The 22709-nt window shown below is 40.7% G+C and overlaps 1 protein-coding gene across 2 annotated transcripts in view; it reads right to left on the bottom strand.

Annotated features, from left to right (window-relative positions):
* The window catches only part of FEZ2 (fasciculation and elongation protein zeta 2), a 39318-nt gene extending 27191 nt beyond the window's left edge, over window positions 1-12127 (bottom strand). Inside the window, exons 1-3 of one of the 2 annotated variants that reach the window (XM_032497344.1) lie at window positions 11840-12127; window positions 7664-7772; window positions 1426-1542 (exon numbers count right to left, since the gene is read on the bottom strand). In XM_032497344.1, coding sequence (XP_032353235.1) covers window positions 1426-1542; window positions 7664-7772; window positions 11840-12093 — 480 coding nt within the window. In that variant the 5' untranslated portion in view covers window positions 12094-12127. The remainder of the gene's footprint in view (window positions 1-1425; window positions 1543-7663; window positions 7773-11839) is intronic. The other variant, XM_032497345.1, reaches the window with a different exon arrangement.
* Window positions 12128-22709: the final 10582 nt, after the last annotated feature.

The following is a 22709-nucleotide window of genomic DNA, read 5'->3' on the forward strand; positions in this document are numbered from 1 at the left end:
CAGTGTACAAAACTTATATGCAAAGCAAGATACTACCTCTATGGCAGCAAAATTTTCCTTCAACAGCAGACAAAGAATTTCATATATTAATTCAATGAGAGATAAATGGGTATTAAAAAATGACCTTATATGTAGAAACTTAAAACAAAAAAAGCTGCATGAAAGCAGGACAATTTTAGAAACGTATCTGCCTTTGAATCAATGATCTACTGTCACATGCTGGGTTGCTCAAATCTTACAGCAGTTTCTTGCCCGGTTACAGATTCCAAAAATTAAGAAGAATATAGAGCTCAGTGAAATTTTAAGGAAAACTAGAAAAATTACTCTGGACCTAAGAGTTTTTAAAAAACTATTAGAAAAAAATACAATATGAATCAGCGAGCTTAACGTGTAACATTTGTACTAAGTGAAAACAGACATAAACTTGAAGGGGTGGAGGCTGAGTTAACCAGTAAGAAGAGTTTCGAAAATAGGCATTTTAAAAAGGAAAATGAGACACTGAAAGAGGCTACAGACTCTGTTTCAGTCTTAAAAGCAGGGTTAGCTTATGGCTTTTGGGCAGATTATGGAGGAGGCGACAAATGCCCAGGGTCACATCCTCCCCTGGAAAATCAGGCTCTACCACCCTCAGCCCTCTAACTTACTATCGTGCTTTATAAGCACCATGTGCTTTCCAAGATTAGGACTACTCAACCACAAATATGACTAAGGAGCATCAAAATGACACATTTTTAACGTACTCCTCCCAACCTTGCCATATGTATCTTTACTGACCTCATCTTTCCAGCCTAAAAATACAGTGTGGTAGAACTCGACAGTCCCAGCAGCCATGGAACACTTGATTTCAGGAAGAAGTTCTCGCACCACATTTTGACAATACAGCAGAAGTGGGAAGAGTATTCAGAAAATGAGAATGCTGACTCAACTGGTTTCAGATGAATACAGGGTTGACATTATTAGAGCATTCCACAGGAATAATGCTCACTTCTCTCTGGGGTGCACAATATGGACTTCTAATAAGTGCTAATGCTTTTTCACATAGGTTTTAGAAAAACTAGATAATTTACGTAAAGATACAGTTTGCCCATGTCTGGCTAAATCTAAGGAAAGAAGAAAATTCATGGTATTTTTTTCTGATTCCAGTGTAAGCAATAACCCTCCTTTAGTAACCCACTGTACTGTTTTAACACTGCTTATCTTGGAAAATTGCATATATTGAAAAAAATCTTCCCAGCTAACATAGTCCATCTGCTTCAGATTACATATACTTTCTTCTTTCCTCAGGAGCTAGTTGTTAAGCCTATATAACCCGAAAGTGCAGGAAAAAGGTAAGTAAATTCCAACAACCCATCACTTAGGGCCACAATCAGAAATCGCTTCTTAGCTCAGGGTTCCCTCCCTTCGTTGATGGGTTCTCCCCGGTACCTGGTCTGCAGTGAAGAGGGGCTCGTCGTTGACACAGGAGACGATGATTGAGTGCATATCCAGCTGTTCTCTCAGCTCCTCATCATCCGAGGTATCAAAGAGCAGGCTGTCACTCATCTAAAAACAAAAAATACCCAGGGTGAAAAGCAGGACGTTCTGATCACAATGGTCAGTGTCTGGGTGAAGGAGGCTGCACAGGAAAGCATGCTTCTGCCGGGAGCTTTAAAGTGGAGATGTTACAACAGTTGCTCTGTACCAGGCTGGGGGTGAGGTGCTCTGCATAGTCATCTCAAACAGAAATGAGAGGACTGTGGAATGAATGTGAAATTGCTAAGGTGCTGCACGCCTCCCCTATTGTCCAATACAGACACACACTTAGCTGTTTACTCCACGGGGAAGAGTGTCTAGAAGTACAAAGATACACGGTGTTTGTTAGTAAGTTGTAGGGAATTACAGCAAATGGGGACTGAAGGGGGGTGGGGAACAGGCAGGGTTAGCAGCAAATGTTATTAAATTAACGATCTAATAGTAAGATTGGTATATGTTAAAATTCCACAGAAAACATAAAGTTGATTACTCACAAACTAACTTCTAACAGAGTGAAAGATAAATAACTCCCTGGCCAGACAGGACCTGTCCACAAGGCTCCTGCTTAGCCCTTCCAGGTGAGTATCTACCTCTTCTTCCAAAAAGAAGAGTAATTCTAGGCTCCAAAAATATCTTTAAACCTAACCATGCTGGAGATTTTCCCTTTGCCTCACTGCAGTTTCCTCCCTAGTAGGTGCCCCAGGAGGCTGACCTTTATGAACTACATCAAAGGATGCCCTTGACTTCTGGCTTCCAGTTGGGTTGACAGCACTGGTAGACGCTAGCAGGAGACTGGAAGGTGAGAGGGTGAGGACTGCGCATTTACTCTGCCGTCTCCTTTACCAGATTTCCAAAGGCTGCAGCTCCTATCCAGCTGACCTCTCCCCTACTGCTACTCTCTCCAGGTCTGGTGGCCTCTTCCTCTCTTTACCTCTCTTCACCTCTCTTCAAGGCTGCTAGAGGGCTGCTTGCTGTTGCCACCCCTGGGGCATCACACCACACCATGGTGTCCTTTAACCTGCCCAAACCAACATTAACAGCCCCCATAATAATGACCTAGAGTTTACTAACTGTAAAGGCCTACCCTGGAAAACTCAGCAGATTAAAATGGACAAGTGGTCTTCTATACTACACCTATCTGTCATGACATGACCATCCAGACGATGAGCAGAACTGATATTAAGACTCTGTTCCTCAGAAGGAGTGGCACACGTGGAGTTCCCAAAGAACAAATGGGCAACAAGAACTATGCAAGAAGCAACTGTATGTTTCCATTAGATGGTATATAATTTAAAAAATAATGTTTGACCTGGGAAAATTATTTACCAGTGCAGAGAATATACACGAAACTGAAGATACAACTGGATAGAGGGAGGTCCCTACTGCTTCCCTCATTCCTCACATGTCCAAAGTTTGATGGTGAACACAGCCCACAGAGTAAGACACCTGCAGGTGAGCAGTGCAAAGAAAACTGCTGGGGTGCTGCCTCTCCTAACATCAGGCTGGGAGAGGAGCCACGTCAGCACCCCAGGCTCTATCTGGACCACACACTGCGACGCCATACTACACCACCGTCATGACACACCTCCTCATCCTTCTCACCTTTCTCACCTTTCTCACTGCACCATCAGGCTAGGAAAAGGCCTGCACACGGCCTTTGACATATCATGAAATTTCAGAACACTGTTGGGGGCGGAACCTAAAAGCTTTGAGAGAAAAGGAAACCACCACATTAAAAGGATCAGAAATCAAAATGTTGCTGTTGAGAATTCAAATAACAGAAGCAGAAAATTAATGTAACTGCCATGTTTCGAAAAATGGTACCCTAGATTCATTTATCCAGCTAAACTATTAGGGGAGGGGTGAGAATAAAGACATTTTCAGACACTCAAGTTCTCAAAGACTACCTTTCATGCACCCTTTTTCAGGAAGGTACTGCAGAATATGCTCCATTAAAACCAGGAGGAAAATGAAAAAGGAAGCAGATATAGGATCTAACACAAGAAGAGGTGAAAGGAACTCTTGTAATGATGGTGATGTGAAGTTCCCAGAATGATGGCTGTGAAGCTCAACTAGAGAGTAACTAGTTCAGATTAGAACCATTACTGCAGAAGAAATCAAGAAAAGCAAGACAGAGAGAAAGAAAAGAGAGATCGATAGATTATCTAGCATGTTTCACTGACTAAAATGAGTTTTATGGCTCTGAGGTTGAATTAGTGAGCCAATGATAACCTAAATCAACCACAGAAAGGCTATTATTACCCTAAGGGTAAAGTCAAGTAAAATGACAGGAGCATGTCCTCTGCTGGAAGAAACAGCTGAAGTAGTTCAAGATGCTGGCCTCTGGTGAGTGGAAACCAAGGATGACAAGGTAAGTAGGGCAGAGGCTGCTTCTTCATGTTAAGTCCTAGAGCTTTAGTTTAGTTTTTTAAACTAGACAGTTATCCTGTTAATAAGAAAGGAGAAAAGCCAAGAGACTTGGCTCTTGATGAGAGAGGATGTTTGATTCCAAGACTGTAAAAGTGGAGATGAAAAGTGCCGCCATACGACCAGAAGGGTGTATGGATAACGTAGAGTAAACCTAACAACTATACTCACTGATCCTTAACTTCCCACACCCCCCAAAAATCACAATTCTGTGCTATTACTTGGGAACCATAGTTTATATGGTTTCTCCCCTGATAGACAAGATGAAGTTTTAATTTTAAAATTACTCTTACAGAGGGGAGGGTATAGCTCGGTGGTAGAGTGCGTGCTTAGCACACACGAGGTCCTGGGTTCAATCCCCAGTATCTCCACTTAAAAACAAATAAATAAACCTAATTACCTTCCCCATTAACCAAAAAAAAAAAAAAAAAAAAAATTTAAATTACTCTTAAAGAAAATGTTATTATCTTCTTCCTGTTTCTACCCTTCAAGATATAAAGGTACATTAAACAAAGTCTCTGTCCCCAAAGAAATACTCATGGCCAGAGAAGAATACGGCACAGGAGATGTTCCTAAGGGAAAGTGATTTAGAAGCTTTCTATCACATAAGCATGATCAAGAACTGCACTGGATTTAGAACAGGTTTGCAGCTATTGCCAAAACACATGAGTGATACCGATAAGCCATTAGAATAAATTTCCATGACAACAGAAATAATGATCCCACACCATTTTTCCAGAGAGGGAGCCAAGCCCATTCCCCACAGAGATGGCATATGCTCAGGGCTGGAATCCCTTTCGGGCTTTGAAAACTAACCTTGGCTGTCACGGGTGTCATAATTCACGCTCCCACTCGGCACCAACACGCCTGCTCTTTGCCAAGCATTCCCATCACTCCTTCCTGTGCCAGGCTGAGATACAGAGCTGTGGTTCTGTTTCCCGCTATGAAACTGAAGCTGCCTCAAGTGGAAAAAATGTGCGCATGTAAGAATTTGGAATGTACTAGTCGCCTTCCTCTAGAAAAGACCCAAAGTGTGCCATCTTAAACATCAATGAAAAAAAATTAATATCTGAAATCTAGGGAACTGTGGGTTCCTGAATGTTTTAGTCATCTTAATGCAAAAGAAATTTCTTCTCCCTGTGTCAAACAATTTCAAATAGACCCTGTTTTACAGTTGGAATAATCTAAAGAACGCTTCCAAAAGGTAGTTCAGTCCAGCTATGGAAAAAATAGAGCACACAGTTGGCAATGGTAAATAACTTCCCCAGGTTAAAAAAAAAAAAATTACATGCTACCTAACAGAATAACATGGTTGCAATAGAGGCAAATCTGTTATTAATGCTGCCAATAATATAGATGAGCTCATCAGAATTAGTCTCAACACCTCAGGAGAAAGTGACTAATTCTATTAAAGGATGTGAGGTCTTTACCAAGCTTCTCTCCACCATGATGGCACAGGAATGAATGTGTAAAATCCCTGGTAGAGTAATCAATCTTTTTTTTTAAGAACTTCTTGTCATACTGGAAGACAACGTACTATTATAAATAGGTGGCCATGCATCCCAGTTTGACTGGGAAAGTCCTGGTCTACATCCATTATCTTGGCATAATTATTAATAAAGTGTGCTAGTTTGGATAATTTAAAAAAAAAAGAATAACATGGTTGCTTCTTACTTAGTTCCTTGTTGTGCACTTGTCCTTCAGGAATTTAGCGCGCGCTACCCATTCCTGAGGAACAGCATTCTCAGTTGCGTTCATCACCTGGGTAGTCGCGTCAAGTTAGACAGATGTTGGATGATCATGGGTCCATTTTAATCCGCTGAGTTTTCCAGGTAAGGCTTTTACAAAGAGTACTAGTATTAAACTCCAAGTCACTACTAATCATTACCCTTGGCTGTACCATTGCTCTGGCACTGAAAACAACGGTCAAAGGCAGAAAAAGGGAGTGATGTCCCAAGAGGTAATCGAAGAACAATATTTGAAGAAGCTGCATTAGAGTGTCCCATTCACTCTGTTAACGTATTTCTCTTTGAAACTATGAAAGGATCTCTTCTGTACTATTTTTTAATATGTCAAACAAAAAAGTACTCACTGATTGGCTATTGCAGATTCAGCACTATGTTAAATATAGAAAACATTAAAAAAAAAAAACACTTTCCACCATGATCTCTGGCCTTACATCCTCACTGATGAGATTATTCACTTGTTCACTCAACAAACACTAGTCTTAGAATTCACTATGTCCCAGGCACAGTGGTAGTTAATAAAGACAAATACAAAGGTACCTACCAGGAAGTCAATCTAATGACAGACCCAGAAACACATAATTAATAAGAGAATACAATAATGATTTGAGACAGGGACAGAGTGCTATGGACCAGCACCCAGGACACTAGAGGGCTAAATTCTGTGGGACAGATTTTAAGTCCCTTAAGATTTTCACACCCCAACAAGTGTAACCGATTCCCACAAAGAGGAGTACATTTTCCTTCCGTGTGGGGATTTAGGCCATGGCTAAATGACCATCTGTCAGAGATGGTGTAGGTGGGGATTCCCCCCAAGTAAGAGGTTGGATTAAGTGTCCTTTAAAGTCCCTTCCAACTCTAAAATTATATAATTCCATGAGATCAGCAAAGGCTAAAACAGTAATAGGAAGCTTCAGAGAGGAAGGGAAACTTAAACCAAGTCCAGAATGATAGCTAGGATCAAAATAAACAGAAGACAGATCATAAGGTATTTTTTTATTCCTTTCCCTAAATGTATGTCAGGTCAGTCTGCAAAACAGCTTAAAGGGATTAATAATTGGAACAAACAATAAAATGCTATACCTACTAGAATACTAAAATATAGTCAGAATCCTTATTTTACTAGAAAATATTCGATAGCAAGCTTCTCTGAATCATGTATTTAAGAAAATCATTTCACAAAATATTAACAATACTATTTAAAATACTGACAGCCCTACTGCATTGTATTCCCAGTAATTACACAAACACACTTAATGAAATGCAGAGCATGCCAAAAGATCTGGCAAGAGTTTACATTGTTATTTGATGAAGAATTTAAATAGTTGGGCCCTGAAATTTACATCTGGCTACACTTCTCATCAGCTTTAAACACTGATTTTCCACTTAAAGCAATTCTCTTCCCTCCTCTGTCCCCCTTGCTGTCCTATCACATGTGCTCACACTTCTCACTCAAGGTGTCTTCACTTACAGTCCTAAGATACCTGGCAGCCTCCAATGGTAAACGAAGAACACATTAGAATGCCAAGAATTGAAATGCCTTTTAAAGGTTCCCCAATATTCACAGGAATACACAGTCTTGGGATAACATGTCCAGCAAGTCATTAAATTCACCAGAAAGTTAAATCTGTAGATACTCCAGTACCCTCCATATATTAAATCAAAAACGGGTTCTCAGTGTTCTCAACACATCAAAATTATGTTATTTAAGCTGGAAAACAACGGCTGATCATTGCTGTTCATGCATAGGTGATGAAAATTTACCTAAACATAAAAAAGTGAGTGTGCCAGGGAAGAACTGGAGGGAAGAACTAGCAAGTTAGCAGGAGCAGAGCCAAGATGGCAATAGAGGGCCACTCCAATCGCCATAAGCTTGGAAATAAGCAACTCAAAGAACTTTGGTTAAACAGAAATGCTACTTTTCAGTTCCATTATCTGAATCAGTTACTCAGAAACAATTAGTACAATTCCTAACTTACCCCTTTTTCTGAGAGGTTCAGAGTAAGCAAATGCAAGGTCCTAGTATGGGAAGACTTCCAGTCTACAGGCATTACATGTCCATAATTATCTGTCAGGGCATTCCAAATCCTTAAAAAGAAAACTACAGTCAGTGAAAGTTAACATTCTATATGTCTTTTATTAAACAAATATCTAGTACTACAGTTAGAGAAAACAAAAAATATCAAAGCAAAGAAAAAACCAGGAAGCCTATTGTTTCTCAGAATAACATCAACAAAGTAAACCTTCCTAAATAAAACTAAAGGAAAACCATATTATGGGGCTGACAAGTCCTGAGGGGAAGGGAAGTAGAAGAGAAGACTCTCCCGAAGTCAAGAGCGAACATTTCCACTGTACTGTGTGCCAGGCACTAGGTAAGCAATTTACATGTAGTCTGAGCAATTTACACACTTTAACTCTTTTAATGCCCCAAAACAGTATTAGGAAGAACCATTATTATCCCCACTTTACAGATGAGAAAAATAAAGCACAGGGAAGTTAAGTAATGTTTCCAGAACCACACAGGTAGCAAATAGACTGTACTTTACACTTACTTTTCTTCTGTAACTTCCAAACATATAGACTATTTTATAGAGTGAATAATCTCTTTCTAACCAAAGGTTTGTTCTCCCTTCTGGAGAAAGAATTCAGTCTCCATGAGAAACTAAGGTTTAATATCCAATTTATAATATAATAAGCTGAGACTAAGGTAAAAGGAAAAGGGAAAGAAAAGGAGTTCATGATAAAAGGCACAGGTTATATCCAATGCAGTTACCCTTCCTGATTATCAAACGGCATTTTCGCGAGACAATAGGGTAAAATGGAATTCACAAAACAGACTCTTGTCTCCATTCAAACAATGAGTCTCTGGCAATGTCCCTTAACCTCTGTAGGTATTAGCTGGACTTTGTAAAACGAGCAGCTTGGACAAGAATAACAGACGTTCCTTCCACCTCTATAACTTTAAGCATTAATTCAAATGAGTTATATTGAGGAAAATCCCAAACCACACCAAAATAGGGACAGCAGACTCCAATTTCATGACCAAAATTCAGTTCTGGTCCCAAAGTAATAATCAGTATTAAAGAAAACTGGACACTGCATGAAAAAAAAGTTTAGAAATATAGAGAGATGAAGTTTAATTAGGATAAGGAAAGTTCAATACTATATATAAGCTACTTAATGGCCAGAGATGTATACATAGATGTCATATACACATAGATGTCATAAAGGAAACAAAAAACCCTAACATTTATAATAGATACCTAGCTGTGAATGAGCCACTAAATAATTGGGTGGGGTTTTTTCCAAGTGTGTAGGCCATGAGGACACAAAAACAAGGCCACGGGGGCATAAAAATAAGAATGCAAGCTTTAAAATAGAGAAACAACAAACTGACTTAATGAAATGGGATTTGGTGCTAAAGAGAAGCAGCAATGGGACCACAAATGCCAAAAACATAAAATCCCAAAATGATATTTGGCTTCAGAATGCACATTAGCCTCAGTGAAAAAGTGAACCCAAAAAGCTCTAGAAAACTGGCTCATTTACCCAGCAAATCTCCCATATGCATGGTTCATTTCTCTCCTCCTCTCTGCTGGAATCATCATCTCTTCTGATGCCAATGTGCTCAAACTGGATACAACAGTTCTGGATTGCTAAACTTGCTTGGTTTCTGGCCCACATCTTCCTGGGTAAAAGATTTTTCAAATACTGAGTAACTGACAATATACCTAACCCTGATCAGGAACTCAAGTAGGATATTCCAGCAGGTGAAGACAGTCCAGAGTTTGAGGTTTGTTTTGCCTGCTTGTTAACTTCATCTTAAGTGAGGCCAGAATAAAAGGACAAGTGTAATGGAAGAGTTCATGTAAGAGAAGTGGCTGTGGGGTGAATCTGATCTCCCAAGAAAGTGAAGGACAATTCACAGCCCTCTATCTCCACCAAGATCAGATCAACTGTGGCTAGAAGGAAGTGGGGCAGAGTTAAGGAAAAGATTTCTAGAATTCTCCAGTCAAGATATGACCTGCTTTTATCCTTATCATAAAGTACTACAACCAGTCACAAACATCTAGCAGGATGGCAATTTTCCAAAGGAGGTCAAAGTTCTGCTGACGTTGAATCCTGCACCAGAACTTTCTCAAGTAAAGCCTTAGCATAGATAAGCACAATCTGTATTTAACCAAAACTAAAACTGGGACTCAGAAGTGAAATAAAGTGCCCTAAGGCAAGGCACTATCTAAGCAGAGAATTCTCAACTCTCTCTAGTGAAAGGATCAGGAAAGGACTCTATCAAGCAATGGAGAGCAGATGTCTGCAACAGAAAGGGGCACTGAGAGTGGTGAGCAGCCCCTGCTCAGAAAAGATTTCTCATGCATTCTCAAATCAAGCAAGATGCATTACCACCAACATATCATCTACTAAGAACCATTACCAAGAGTAACAAAATTTTTTTTTGTTTTACATCAACCTAAGATTTAAGCAAAGGCTAAGATACACTACTGTTCAGACAGTACAGGTGAAGCAAAAATAGGGAATCTTAACTATTTGTCTACAAACTACTAATCTACTTTGAGAAGTTACTCTTGATGAACCCAAATATATAATTTTAAAGTCAAAAGGTATGTCCTGTGTCTAGTGATTCCAAGTATATACATCTACATACACATATAACACTACCTTCTCTTTGGGAACAGACGTTTTAAAATGTCATTCTTTTGCCACTGACTGCATGCCTATCTGTGTATATTAATTTCCCATCATAAACTCTTCCTTGTGTGTCTGGGCAGAACACTGTACAGAGGTACCAATGAAAAGATATGATCTCTAAGCACAGCTGGGCCCAAACCACTGCTAAGCCATGTTTACAGGCTCCCCATTCCCAACCCCCTCTTCTTGATAAATCTTCTGATTCAGAGAGAATGACCATCAGGTGAGTAGCCTTTCTATGCCCATGGATCTTTCTCCATCTCTCAAGAAGTCTTCCCTAACCTCTAAGCTCTATCCCATCCATATCCTGAAAACCCATCCCTAACCCACAACCTCAGCATTTACTCCATTAATTTCACCCTTGGCCTCTCCAGGGCTCCTCTCCCCCTACATTACAATATTCCCAAATTCCCTCACTCTTATCATTCCTTAGTATTTTTTTTTTGGAGTAAAACCATGGTACATAATTACAACCTTACTTAACCAAATTATAACTAGGGTTCTGGCTGGTTAAATAGATTCTGTCCCTCCATTCCCCTAGCTCTCATAAATCCCTGTGAACTTCCTATCATTGCACTTAGATGATTCTGTAATAATCACCTGTTTATGCATTGGTTTCCCCTCCAGACTAGGAGATCCTTGCTATTTATAACCAGAACTTTTCGTTTTTGCCTCTGTGGGGGCTCGCACTCTACCTGGGTTATCAGATAAAGTCAATAAATTCCTGTAGCATAAATGCTGCTTCAACTTCTCAGTACCTTTGCATGTGCTATATCCTTGAGCTAGGATACTAGACATTTCTTTACCTGCTGGGCGAGCTCCCACTCATCCATGAGGATACAGTTTTCACATTTCTTTCTCTACAAAGTCTTTCCTTACACACACAGACAAACATACACAAGCCCTTTTAAATCTTCTATATTTTGCACATATATCCATTAGGGCGTTTGTCACACCCATACTAATGTTTGTTTACAAATCTAGCTCCCTCCTTAGGTTGGCTCTGCTTGAGACGGGTAATGTCCAGTCATCTCGGTATTCCCAGAGCAAAGCAGCCTCTGGCACTTTTCAGGAGCTTAATAAATGCTAGCTGAATGAATGAATGGCTACACATGTGCCCGAGGAGGTACTATCTCTAACTACGGGGCTCTGTACAAGGAAACTCCCCTCTAAACCAAACATGAGGTGGTTTTCGAGGAAGGAGTAGGAGGTTTAAGGGCTTATGGGGGGCAGGGGACTAGGGGATTTAAATCACCAGGCGCTCAGAGGCCGAAAGCCCCAAGCAAGGAGGTGGGAGAACAGGGAGGGGCGGGACTAGGGAGTTGATGGAGGAGGAAGGAGGGCGCGGGGAGGAGTCTGTGGCGGGAGTCCCGCCAAGGCTGCGGACCGAGTGGCTGGACGAGGGGCAGGGGAGGCTCCCGCCCGCTCCCGGCAGGGCCCGCACTCACTCGTCCCCCTGCAGGAGGCTGCACTCGGTGATGGGCCGCACGGCCGCCCTCGGGGGCTCAGCGGCCGGACCCGAGGGGCGGAAACACAGGCTCAGCTTCTCCTCCAAGCTGCAGGCCAGCGCTGGGAAGCCGTCGCCTCCCCCGCCCGGCCCTGCCCCGGCTTCGGGGCTCGCGTTACAGTTCTCCTGGTCCTGGAGGCTCCGGGCCGGCTCCTGGAACTCATAGAAATCCTGCCAGTCCCCGTCCGCCGCCATCGCCGCCGGGTGCAGGCGCGCCCCGCCCCGGCCCCGCCCCGCCGCCTGGCCCCGCCCCGGAGCCCCGCCCCGCCCCGCCGAGACCCCGCCCGCCCGCCAGCCCGCTAGAGGCAGCCAGGACCTGTCCTGGGCCTCCCAGCCTCAGCGTCTTCCTTTTCCTGAATCTTCGCAGTTGACCGCGGGTCCTGGTGGAAGGGAAAACCTTAACTGTGTTGAGTCATTTCCTACATCATTCAGGAACAGCTTCTCTTAGCTTTCCTTAGTGGGAACCTGGCCTAAGTGTGAATAAAATAAAGGACTTTTTTATACTTGCACCCAACGTGGGGTTATTCCCCACGCCATTTCCCCAGAGTAACCTGCTCCTTTCGTAACTTTCCAACCAGAACAGCCAGTCACTTTGAAATGCTTAAGTGGTATCAAAATTCATTCCACAAATATTTTACGTCTCCCACGTGCAAAGCACATCCTAGACCCTCCATAACATAAAAGGATGACAGTTAATATTTGCAAAGCACTTGGAACAGGGCCTGACAGTAAGTACCAAATGTGTATGTTATGTAACTAATACATGACTGTCCCCTACAAGGGGCTTACCATGTAGTTAGACTGATAAAGCTGGAAATCGTTTATACCAAATACAGAAGTACAATTTCAAGTAGAGTTACTGTTTAATGTATATTGGGTTTGTTTTGCAAGGTGAAGAGTTCCGGAGATGGATGGTAGCGATGGTTGCTCAAGAATATGAATTCATACCACTAAACTGTACACTTAAATATGGTTAAGATGCCAATTTCGTTACTTGTATTTTGCCACAATAAAAAAAAAATTAGGTAAAAAGAAGTACGATTCTAAGGGGGTGTGAATATGTAGAGGCACCAAATACCCAGGAGTTGACAGGAGTAGTATCTTTGGACTGTAGTAATCAAATTCTTCATTTAGGAATTGGGACATAGTTGGGTCATAAAAGATGAATTCCTATTTTGAAAAAGAAATATGAAGTTAATAATAGAAAATAAGATTTTCCCAGTATGCTTTGTCCATCTCTTGATAGCATGGAAATCTATCCTCAAGGATGTTAATATCAAATTTTCCTATTTACTCTTCCAGTGAATTTTGTCTCATATTTCAATGATTTGTTCCATGTTTAACAAGAAGCTACTTCTATGAACTGAGCCTAAAACTGTTGAGAATTACTTTAAAGGCAACATCATTACCTTTCCATTTCCTTTGAAACCATGAAGGGAGCAGCTGTTGAGCTTTACCTGGCCCAGAGCTAGAACTAATTGCTCAATAGTTGACAGCTTTTGGGTTGATGAGAAAACATTCTTGCTCAGCTGACATTCACTTATCTGAATGTTACTCAAACGTGATGCTCTAAAATATCAAAGATCTATTTTTCTCTAGGTATTGGGCTACACACACAAAGTCATGAGAAACTATGGAATTGATTCAGAATCTCCCAATTATGTACATAGCGAAGGCAAAAGAAAAGTTTTTTCTTGACGTGTATCTCCACTTACCAGTGTGATGTGTTTATATGTTAGTAGAAATTAAAATTATTCTTAGGACTCAAATGTAACACTGTCAAATTTTTCATATGCTTGCAAATAAATTGCTATTGGGTTAGCTTTAGTGGTTCTCAGAATTTTATTTTAGTCAAATTTTCCACATAGGAGGCTTTTTACTTTTAATTAAATGCAAATTACCTGGTATCAGCCCAGACATTTTGAATAGCCCACTGCAAAACAAGATCTGAATCACTTTTCTTAATTTATATTAGCACACCGATAGTAACTTGGCACTGACAATCTATAAAAGTCCTCCCCAAAAATGTACCTACAAGAAAACTGTGCTACTTTATGGGGGAAAAGCAGTAAGATGAGAAAGAAGCTATAGTATAGAATAAAATGTTAATTGGTGCTTTTGTAGATTTTAAATAATGACTGAACATGAAAGAGTAACCTCAGAAAACTGTTTAAATGGCAACAACAACAACAACAAAATGTATAGCCAGGTAAAAGTATAAAATAGCAGCATTTCTCTTCCATGCCTTCCCTGCACCTTTCTTCCCACGTGGTACCTGAGAGCTGCAAGTTGCTCCGCAGCTTCCAGAACATCCAGGGGACTGTATTCCACTCGGATTGTAGCCTCATTTCCTTATGCCTGCTCGTTCCTTTAGTCCCTTTGGTTCTTGCCTCAAACTGCTTTTTTGTTGGAGAATCCAATCCCAGTTACATTTGTGGCGAAACCAGGTTCGTTTTGACTGACGGGCTGCAAGCCAAAACACTGAGACAGGGTTTGCAGCAAAGGGAGGGTTTATTCACAAGGCAGCCAAGATGGAGACGGGGAACCAGTCTCAAATCTGCCTCCTGAAAGCAAGAGGCTCGGGGTGTTTCTGAGAAGACGACTCAAGGAGCAGGGCGTGGTCTGAGGCGGGGAGGAGCATGATTGGGAAAAGATGTGCTAGAATTGCGGGTCTGCGCAGGCGTAACTAAGCTACGGGCTTCTGCACGTTCAAACATGGAGGTCCTTTAGCACGACCTGAGGGTAGAGTTTCGGGCCCTCTAACACCAAAAAGTCACCTAGCAGATGCTCAAACATGCCGAGTTGGGAGGTCAGTGGTCCTATCCAGCCTTAACAAGCACAGCTCAAACTAGACACACGACCCCACAGTCCTGGAGAACAACTCCAGCAAACATCTTATTGCTTAGGCCACATGCTCTTGGAGGACACGCAAGTCTTTTATAGCAACAATTAAAACCACCTTGATTAGTGAAGGCAAGGTACAGGTGAAATGCATCTAACTAATGACTACCCATGGTTTCAGTATTCCCTAAACCCCCTCACTTAATAGTTTCCTGATAGCAACAAGTTCATACTGTGTAGCACAGGGAACTATATTCAATATCTTGTAGAACTTACGGTGAAAGACAATATGAAAATGAACATATGTATGTTCCTATATGACTGAAGTATTGTGCTGTACACCAGAAATTGACACAATATTGTAAACTGACTATACTTCAATGAAAATATATATGAAAAAAAAAAAAAAAAAAAAAAAACAATGTCCAGACAGCAACTTTAGCCCACTTTCCAGCAACTCTTCTTCCCATCAGCCAAAGTCTAGCTTCCTAACCTTGGCACAGATCCGGCAAAGCCAAGGGCTCCCTGCCAGTCTCACCTGTTTAGGTCACTCCATGAGCAGACAAAGGCTTCCTATTAAGAAAAGGGTCCCTCACTCCATTGTATCTCACATGGCCTAATTCTACTAATTTGTTCACCTAAGTCTATTTATTTCAGACCTTTACTTCCTAGAGAGCAGAAGACAATGAAGATGTGTTAACATATTTGCTCACTTCATGTATTAAGAAGTTAACCTATAGAATTTTCAGCACTTGATTCAAAATTAGAAAGATATTACAGAGCAACTTTTACAGAGCGCTTCATGGCACTTGGGTATTATGTTTACATTAATCATTTAAGATGGAAAAATTTACTTCTCTTGTTTGACGATGTATTTAAATTTTGCACATATATAATGTATCACAGTGAAAATTTAAGTAACAAAAAATGGAAAAGTAGATTATTCAACATATAGATCACCTAAGGGTTTAAGTAATCAGAAAATATAAGAACTGCAAAAGAAAGAAACTATCAAATATCATACTAGAAAATATCTGGTTGTCAAAGTATCACATACAGCAAATGCTGAAGGCATTATACAGCAGAAGTAAGACAATGAGAATGTCATTGAGAATGAAAATTTCTTGAGAAAAGCTTAGCAAATGGCTAAGATTATTTAATAACATGATTTAAAAAAACAGAGCTGATAAAACAAAAGTAAAAAGATTTGAGAAAACCATATATTGACTCAAGAATTTAAGGAAAAGTTGCTTGCCTGCCAAAAAAGGAAAGGGTGAGCTCTTTCCATTTTGCCTCAATTTAAAAAAAAAAATCAAGCAACTTTTGAGTAATCAAAAATCACAATTTAGGTTTTATTAGTAAATAGTGTTTAATTCTAATTATTCACGTTTGTTAGTGATGAATCTTCTATTTTAATGATCAGATTAGCATTTTGATCAGACAGAACCTGATCCGGGGTCTGTGAAAGCAGAGTTAGGTCACCAAGAGAAGGGACCAAGGCCACACCCTGACAAGGTATCAAAATAACTGGGTAGAAAAGACACTGCCAAGTATACACCTGGTTGTGTTCTGGGTAATCAAATGCTGGTCTCAGAAAAATTAATGAAAACAACTATTAGCTGTGGTTATTTATCTAACATTATTACAGTTCTAACAGCTTAACCTTCAAGGATCCTGTTACGGAAAGCACCTAGTGCACATTCTCAACAGCCTAAATTTCCTGCTTTGGAATAGTCTTAATTTTTTCATCTAAAATTAAGAATCATGCAGAATTGAATATGTCAAATTTTATCTACTGTGTTTTTGTTTTTGAGGTCTCGCTGTGTTCTGTGTGCTGAGACATCTCAGGATGGTGAAGCCCTCTCTGTTCTCTCTTTTTTATGACTGTCAGTACCATGTGTCCTTACTATTCATAGGACAATGGAACAAAGACCTAGCAGTGGAAACTCTTCCTCCCACAAACAAGAGGAAGAGGCTGCACATGGGTCTTAAAATTGGTAGAATATTCTTCCCTCCTTTAAGACTATAAATTAAGAAAAAAATATGAACAATAGAACTTTAACAATGGGAAAGTAATATATTCTCTATTATTTCTTCTCTTCAGAAGATTGTGATCTTGATTTTTCCACATCAACATATATCTCTAAATTTCCCACAAGGAAGTTGGTTCCAACTTTGATCAATCAAGCTGACATTTTTGCACACAAGCAACACTCAGTTCAGTACCTCTGTCACTGGGGTCCTTGTATATATTCTAGTATCTTTGTCTCCCAGAGCCTATCTCACTCATAAGTAATGAACCCTTTATTCTGAATTCTTTGTCTCATTACTAACCAAGATCCTTCAGGTCTAAAAAGCCCTCAAAACTAATCCACTGTGGCAGAAAGCAGATGGGTGGTACCCAGGGTATGGGATGTTTTGTGGTAGCAAATTTGTAGTTAATTCAAAAGGATACAGGAAGACTTCTGGAGTAATGGAAATACTCTATAACTTGATTATAATGGTGACTAAGTAGGTGTATATGTTTATCAAACAGTAAACTTAAAACAAGCGCATTTTATTGCATGTAAATTGTAACTCCATAAAATTGCTTTCTTTAAAAAGGCGTGGCTTTATAGCCCCAAAATGGAAACAACCCAAATGTACATCAGTGGATGAATGGATAAGCAAAATATGGAATATTATTCAGTCTTAAAAAGGAATGTAATTTTCACACATGTTACAACATGGATGAACCTTGAATACATTACATTAAGTGAAGCCAGACACAAAAAGACATATATTGTATACACTTATATGAGGTCCCCAGAGTAGTCAAAATCAGGGAGATGGAAAGTAGAATGGTGGTTGCCAGGGGCTAGGGAGAGGGGGAAGTGGAGGTCAGTGTTTCATGGGTTCAGAGTTTCCATTTGGGATGATGAAAAAATTCTGGAGATGGATAGTAGTGATGACTGCACATAATGTGAATGTACTTAATGCCACAGCACACCTAAAAATGTTAAAATGATGATTTTTATGTTATGTATATTTAACTACAATTTTTTCTAAAAAGATGTGGCTTTACTGAATCCATTGTTGCAATTGCCCTGTACAGATAAGCCCTGCTTATTTAACATCTGATCTTAAAGTAGATTCAAATCAGACATTTAAAATTAGTGCATATGCTGTATGGAGTAATGGTTGATGAACTGTTAACTTGTTAATTATCTCTTCTTTCTACTTTTCGATTCAAAATGTTTTTTGGACTATAATTATATACATTGACTTCACTAGAAAGTAATGCAAGACTAATAAAATAGACTTGTCATTTGAAGACTTGAGTTTGAGAGGCTCATTCTGAGAAAAAAAAATCAGTTGAGATGCAGAATCTCTCTGGCCCCACACAGGAAAAAAATAATAAAGAAAATAGGAAAAGGTGCCAGTCTTCAAGAAAACAAAGTCCACTTCCTATTGAACTGAGGGAGAGGCATGGGGGTGGGAGAGGGGAGGAGAGAAGACTAAAAAGTAAAAGTAAGAAAGCTCTATTGAGCGTAACAACAGATTGTCGGAAGGTGACACCATGGAAGACTGACAGGGCACCCCCTGGAGACCAGGTAGCATCAGCGGAGGCTCTGCCAGGTGTATAGTAAGACATAGATGCAGACAATGCAGGAGTTTGCAACTGAAGAGAAACCAGGAGGCTTGGATCACATTTGGATGAGATAAATGGATTCTGTAAATGATCATACTTTTTGTCTGATCCATTTTATGTTCATCATATGCATTATGTTCTATTTTCTGGTATACTTATTAATATAAATGTCTTATAAGGGTATTTCCACAGTCTCAAGAGTGTTAGGACAGGGACCATAGCATCCAGTAATATTCCATGAAGTCAGCTGGAGGAGTCATCCAAAATTTGACCGATGAGGATATTACAAGAATGAGTATTAAAATTGAGGTATCCTACCCTTTTGACTTTTATTTTCTCAGGTCTTTGTTTTTCATTTGTTTTCTCTCTCTGAAATTTTGTTTCCAGAGATGTTGGAATTCCTTTTGCTATATTTAGAGAAGGAAAATTTTATTGTGAGTGGGGTTGGGGTGGGGTGAGACTAAGGGTGAGGATGTCTGTTCAACACATAAATTTAAGGCTTTAAAAAATTATCATGTTAACAGGGTTTTTCTTCTTTTTTTAAGAGTATTCAAAATGTCTTGACATCTAAGGAGCTGCACCAATACTGTGCATCAAAATAGCCTCATCAAAATGTTATGGATCTAAATAAATAAACCACTTAAGTCAGATAGGGCTTAGATCTACAAAAGCAAAATGAAGGGGCCTATTAAGATGATTATTTACATAACTTGAGCACACACACGTAATTGCTCAGTTTTCTGCTTGACTTGACTACGGTAGACGCAGAAGTGAGCTAATTGTTTCTAATCAGATATTAGAGGGTTAAGACTAGGTATCTTGGGAATTCCATGTTGTTTTTTTAAAGAAAGGTTATTTTTACTCCACTTGGTAGAGAGAGAGTAACTTTGTAATTCAGGACTGATTTGCCCTCCGAAAGACTGGATGAGTGTATACCCTGAGTGTTCCCGAATCTCACCAGACTGGGCGTTCCAGTGGACGAGCTCGGTCATCCCCACCCTGTGACTCAAGACTCCAGGCACTGACTCAGCAGATGAGTGGCTTTTGAGAGGACAGGCATGCTCAGGGTTAGTTAACCCCAGCCTCAGCCTTCTCCTCCTGTTATGGACTGAATTATGTTCCCTCGAAACTCATGTTGAAGTCCCAACCCCCAGTACCTCAGAATGTGACTGTATGGACGGCCCCAAAGTTACCACATTTCAATTTGCAGTTTGTAGACTTCACGATGGTGCAAAAGCAATATGCATTCAGTAGGAACCATACTTCAAATTTTGATCTTTTCCCAGGCTAGTGATACTGATTCTAGTCTGATACTTTCTCGAGATGCTGGGCAGAGACAGCCAGCACGGCTCCCAGGCAGCCACACCATCACAAGGGTGAAAGACTGATGCACTTACAACCATCCTGGGCCCACATAACCGTTCTGTTTCCATTTACAGTACAGTATTCAACACTTTCTTATAAAATAGGCTTTGTGTTAGGTGACTGTGCCCAACTGTAGGCTGATGGAAGTATTCTGAGCACATTTAAAGTAGGCCAGGCTAAGCGATGCTGTTCAGTATGTTAGATGAATTAAATGCACTTTCAAACTAACAATATTTTCAATTTACAATAGGCTATCAGACTATAACCCCATCATAAGTCAAGAAAGATCTGTATTTGGAGAGAAGATCTTTAGTGAGATGATTAAGTTAAAATGAGGTGGTTGTATGACTGGTGTCCTCATGAAACAAGGAAGAGACAGCAGGAGCGCACAGTGAAAAGACCATGTGAAGACACAGGGAGATGGTGGCCATCTGCAAGCCAAGGACAGAGACCTGCTGACACCTTGATCTTTGACTTCTAGCCTCCAGAGCTGTGAGGAAATACATTTCTGTTGTTTAAGCCGCCCAGTCTTTGCTATTGTGTTACGGCAGCACTAGTGAAGGAATACACTCCCCCAAGTCCCCGTGGGGTACCCCACTCAAGTTCAGGACAGGTGTGATTCTATTCCTTTTTCTGAGGTTGGTCTTTCCTAGAAATAACAGTAACAGAAGGTTAAACAGATGATTTACCAATAAAGAGCAGGGCCAGACCTTTCCCTGTATCCCATTACTCATCTCTAGGAGAGACTAGAAACTACAGAGAAGGATTACTGTTATTGAGATGCAGAGCTGCCAGCCATATTGTTGGGGTGTTCCCCACTCAAGCCGAGTGAGAGGGTTTCCTAAGAACCAGAGAATGGGCAGAGATTGCACTCAGGGTAAACAGTGTCTTCCTCTCCAGCAGGATGGCTACTGAGATGCAGGACCCAGACCTCAGTGCTCCCATGGGCCCAGAGTAGGACACCATAAGTTCTTGGGAGAGCCTGATGGACGTCCCCCAGAGACTAGAGATTCCTCTTCCCTGAAGAATTCTGTAGGCAGGAGGCTGGAGGAGCTGCCCGTGCCGACAGGGCCAAGAGAGGAGGCAGCAGAGGGAGCAGCCACACGTTCACTATTTGTGGAGCAGGGGTTATGATATGCCACTGTGGACCAAGTGGGCCAGAAAATAGCTAGACTCAAGTCATCTTGAAAGGTCCTACCAAAAAAATATTAGCAGGGTTAAGGAGAATCCAGCAAGAGGCCTCAACCTGGGAGAGGGAGAGGATGCAGAGCAAAAAGGGATGTGACAGAGACAGAGTCAAAGAGCAAGTCAGACCCCTTCCCCTGCTGGTTCCCAGTCAACCCTGAGCAGGCGAGGGGAGAAGTTTTGACTTGAGTGTAAGACGGAAGTGTTTATCTACACTGAATCAGAATTTTTCTATCTGAGAATGAGGCTATTCTGATTTATGAAAGTGACTGAAAAGCCATAGAATTTGACCAAGATGCCAGGCAGAGGCGGGGAGGAGGAATTGGACAGAGCATGGTTAAAGGCTGAGATGGGAGGGGAAAGGGAGACGTTTCCTTACTGCACTCTACCAAATTCAACCCATTCAGCATTTCAGCACCATGATACTCAACAACTTCAGCTCTAACCACCTTGGACAGACACCATGCCAAACCCTCTATTCTCATCTCTGAGCTGGTTCCACTGCCTGCAGCCCATGCACAAAGCCCTCTCATTCTCTTTCAAAAACAGCAAGGTCCTGGTAAATACCAACTCATACAAATATAATGGCTTAAGAAGCTTGCTATCTCAGTACAGTCACACTCAACCCTCGACTGAAATCACAAGGTACCACTATATTGGTAATTAATCTACATTTTAAACCACCAAATAAAGACAATGCCAAGTAGAAACAGGTATTAGAGGATGAAGCACAAATGAGGACCATCTAAATGAAAAGTCCGCCAAAATTCCAGGCTGTAGTCAGCATGCAATGCAATTGCTTACATGGGTCACAGATGTGGGGAAAATTCACCAAATCTCTGGTCCCATCATAAAAGAACAATGGATAGACAGTATCAACAACTGGAAATCACAGGAGCCCAAAGACACCAATTATGGGGAATAAAAGAAGCTTGTGAGAGAGTGCATTTCAAGTGAAAGTGATGAGGTTACCTTTTGCTGTGAGATGTTATGATTTGGCTCAGCACATGCATCCACCATGCTGACCTCAAAGATTAAGGCTTTGGTAGTTGACAAAGAAGGATCTTTCCTCTTTTGCTGAGTACCTGGTTTAATGCTAATCTATCATCACTTTTATTTGTCCAAAATTTTTCTTTGTTCATTTCCTCTCCTTGTTTATTTGGGTTTGCTTTGTCACAAGCCTCAACTTCCCAGCCCTCCAAAAAGAGATGCCTGTGTACACAGTCATAGAAAATGCTGATAGGAAGGGGGAAAAAATGTATCAGAAGATGCTAAAGGCTCTCATTCCTGGTAAGATTTCACTAATGAGGTAAAGACAGCCAAAACTTAAGAAGCAGCAGAAACCATTTCCTTTGTCATTAGCACCTGAGAAATGTTTCAGGCAACAGAGAACTGAAAATCTCTCTCCCATTCTTCCAGTAAAATGCATAGAGTTAAAAACAGCACCTGGATAAATTCTTGTATTTGAACAAAAGAGAGGCTGTGACAGGCTGCCGTTGTTACGGGCAGTGTCCTACCCAGGAATGATTTATAAAGGGGAACTTGTTTCTGTGAACTGTTTCGAAGATCAGTCTGCTTCTATCTTTGTTCTGTATTTAAAAGCGAAATTCAAATAGCCTCCCAGAAGCAAAGGGCGACACAGCTAGAGACTATGCTTTAACACTCCCTGAAGCAGGCATTGGTTTCACATGAGTTTAATAATAAATGTTAAATGACCAAGAAGCAGAGACTCATTTCCAGTATCTAATAAAATAAACAATATTCAGTTCTTTGAAATTAAATTCTCTTA

This window comes from Camelus ferus, chromosome 15, assembly GCF_009834535.1.
Source record: "Camelus ferus isolate YT-003-E chromosome 15, BCGSAC_Cfer_1.0, whole genome shotgun sequence".
In the NCBI taxonomy this organism is placed as follows: Eukaryota; Metazoa; Chordata; class Mammalia; order Artiodactyla; family Camelidae; genus Camelus; species Camelus ferus.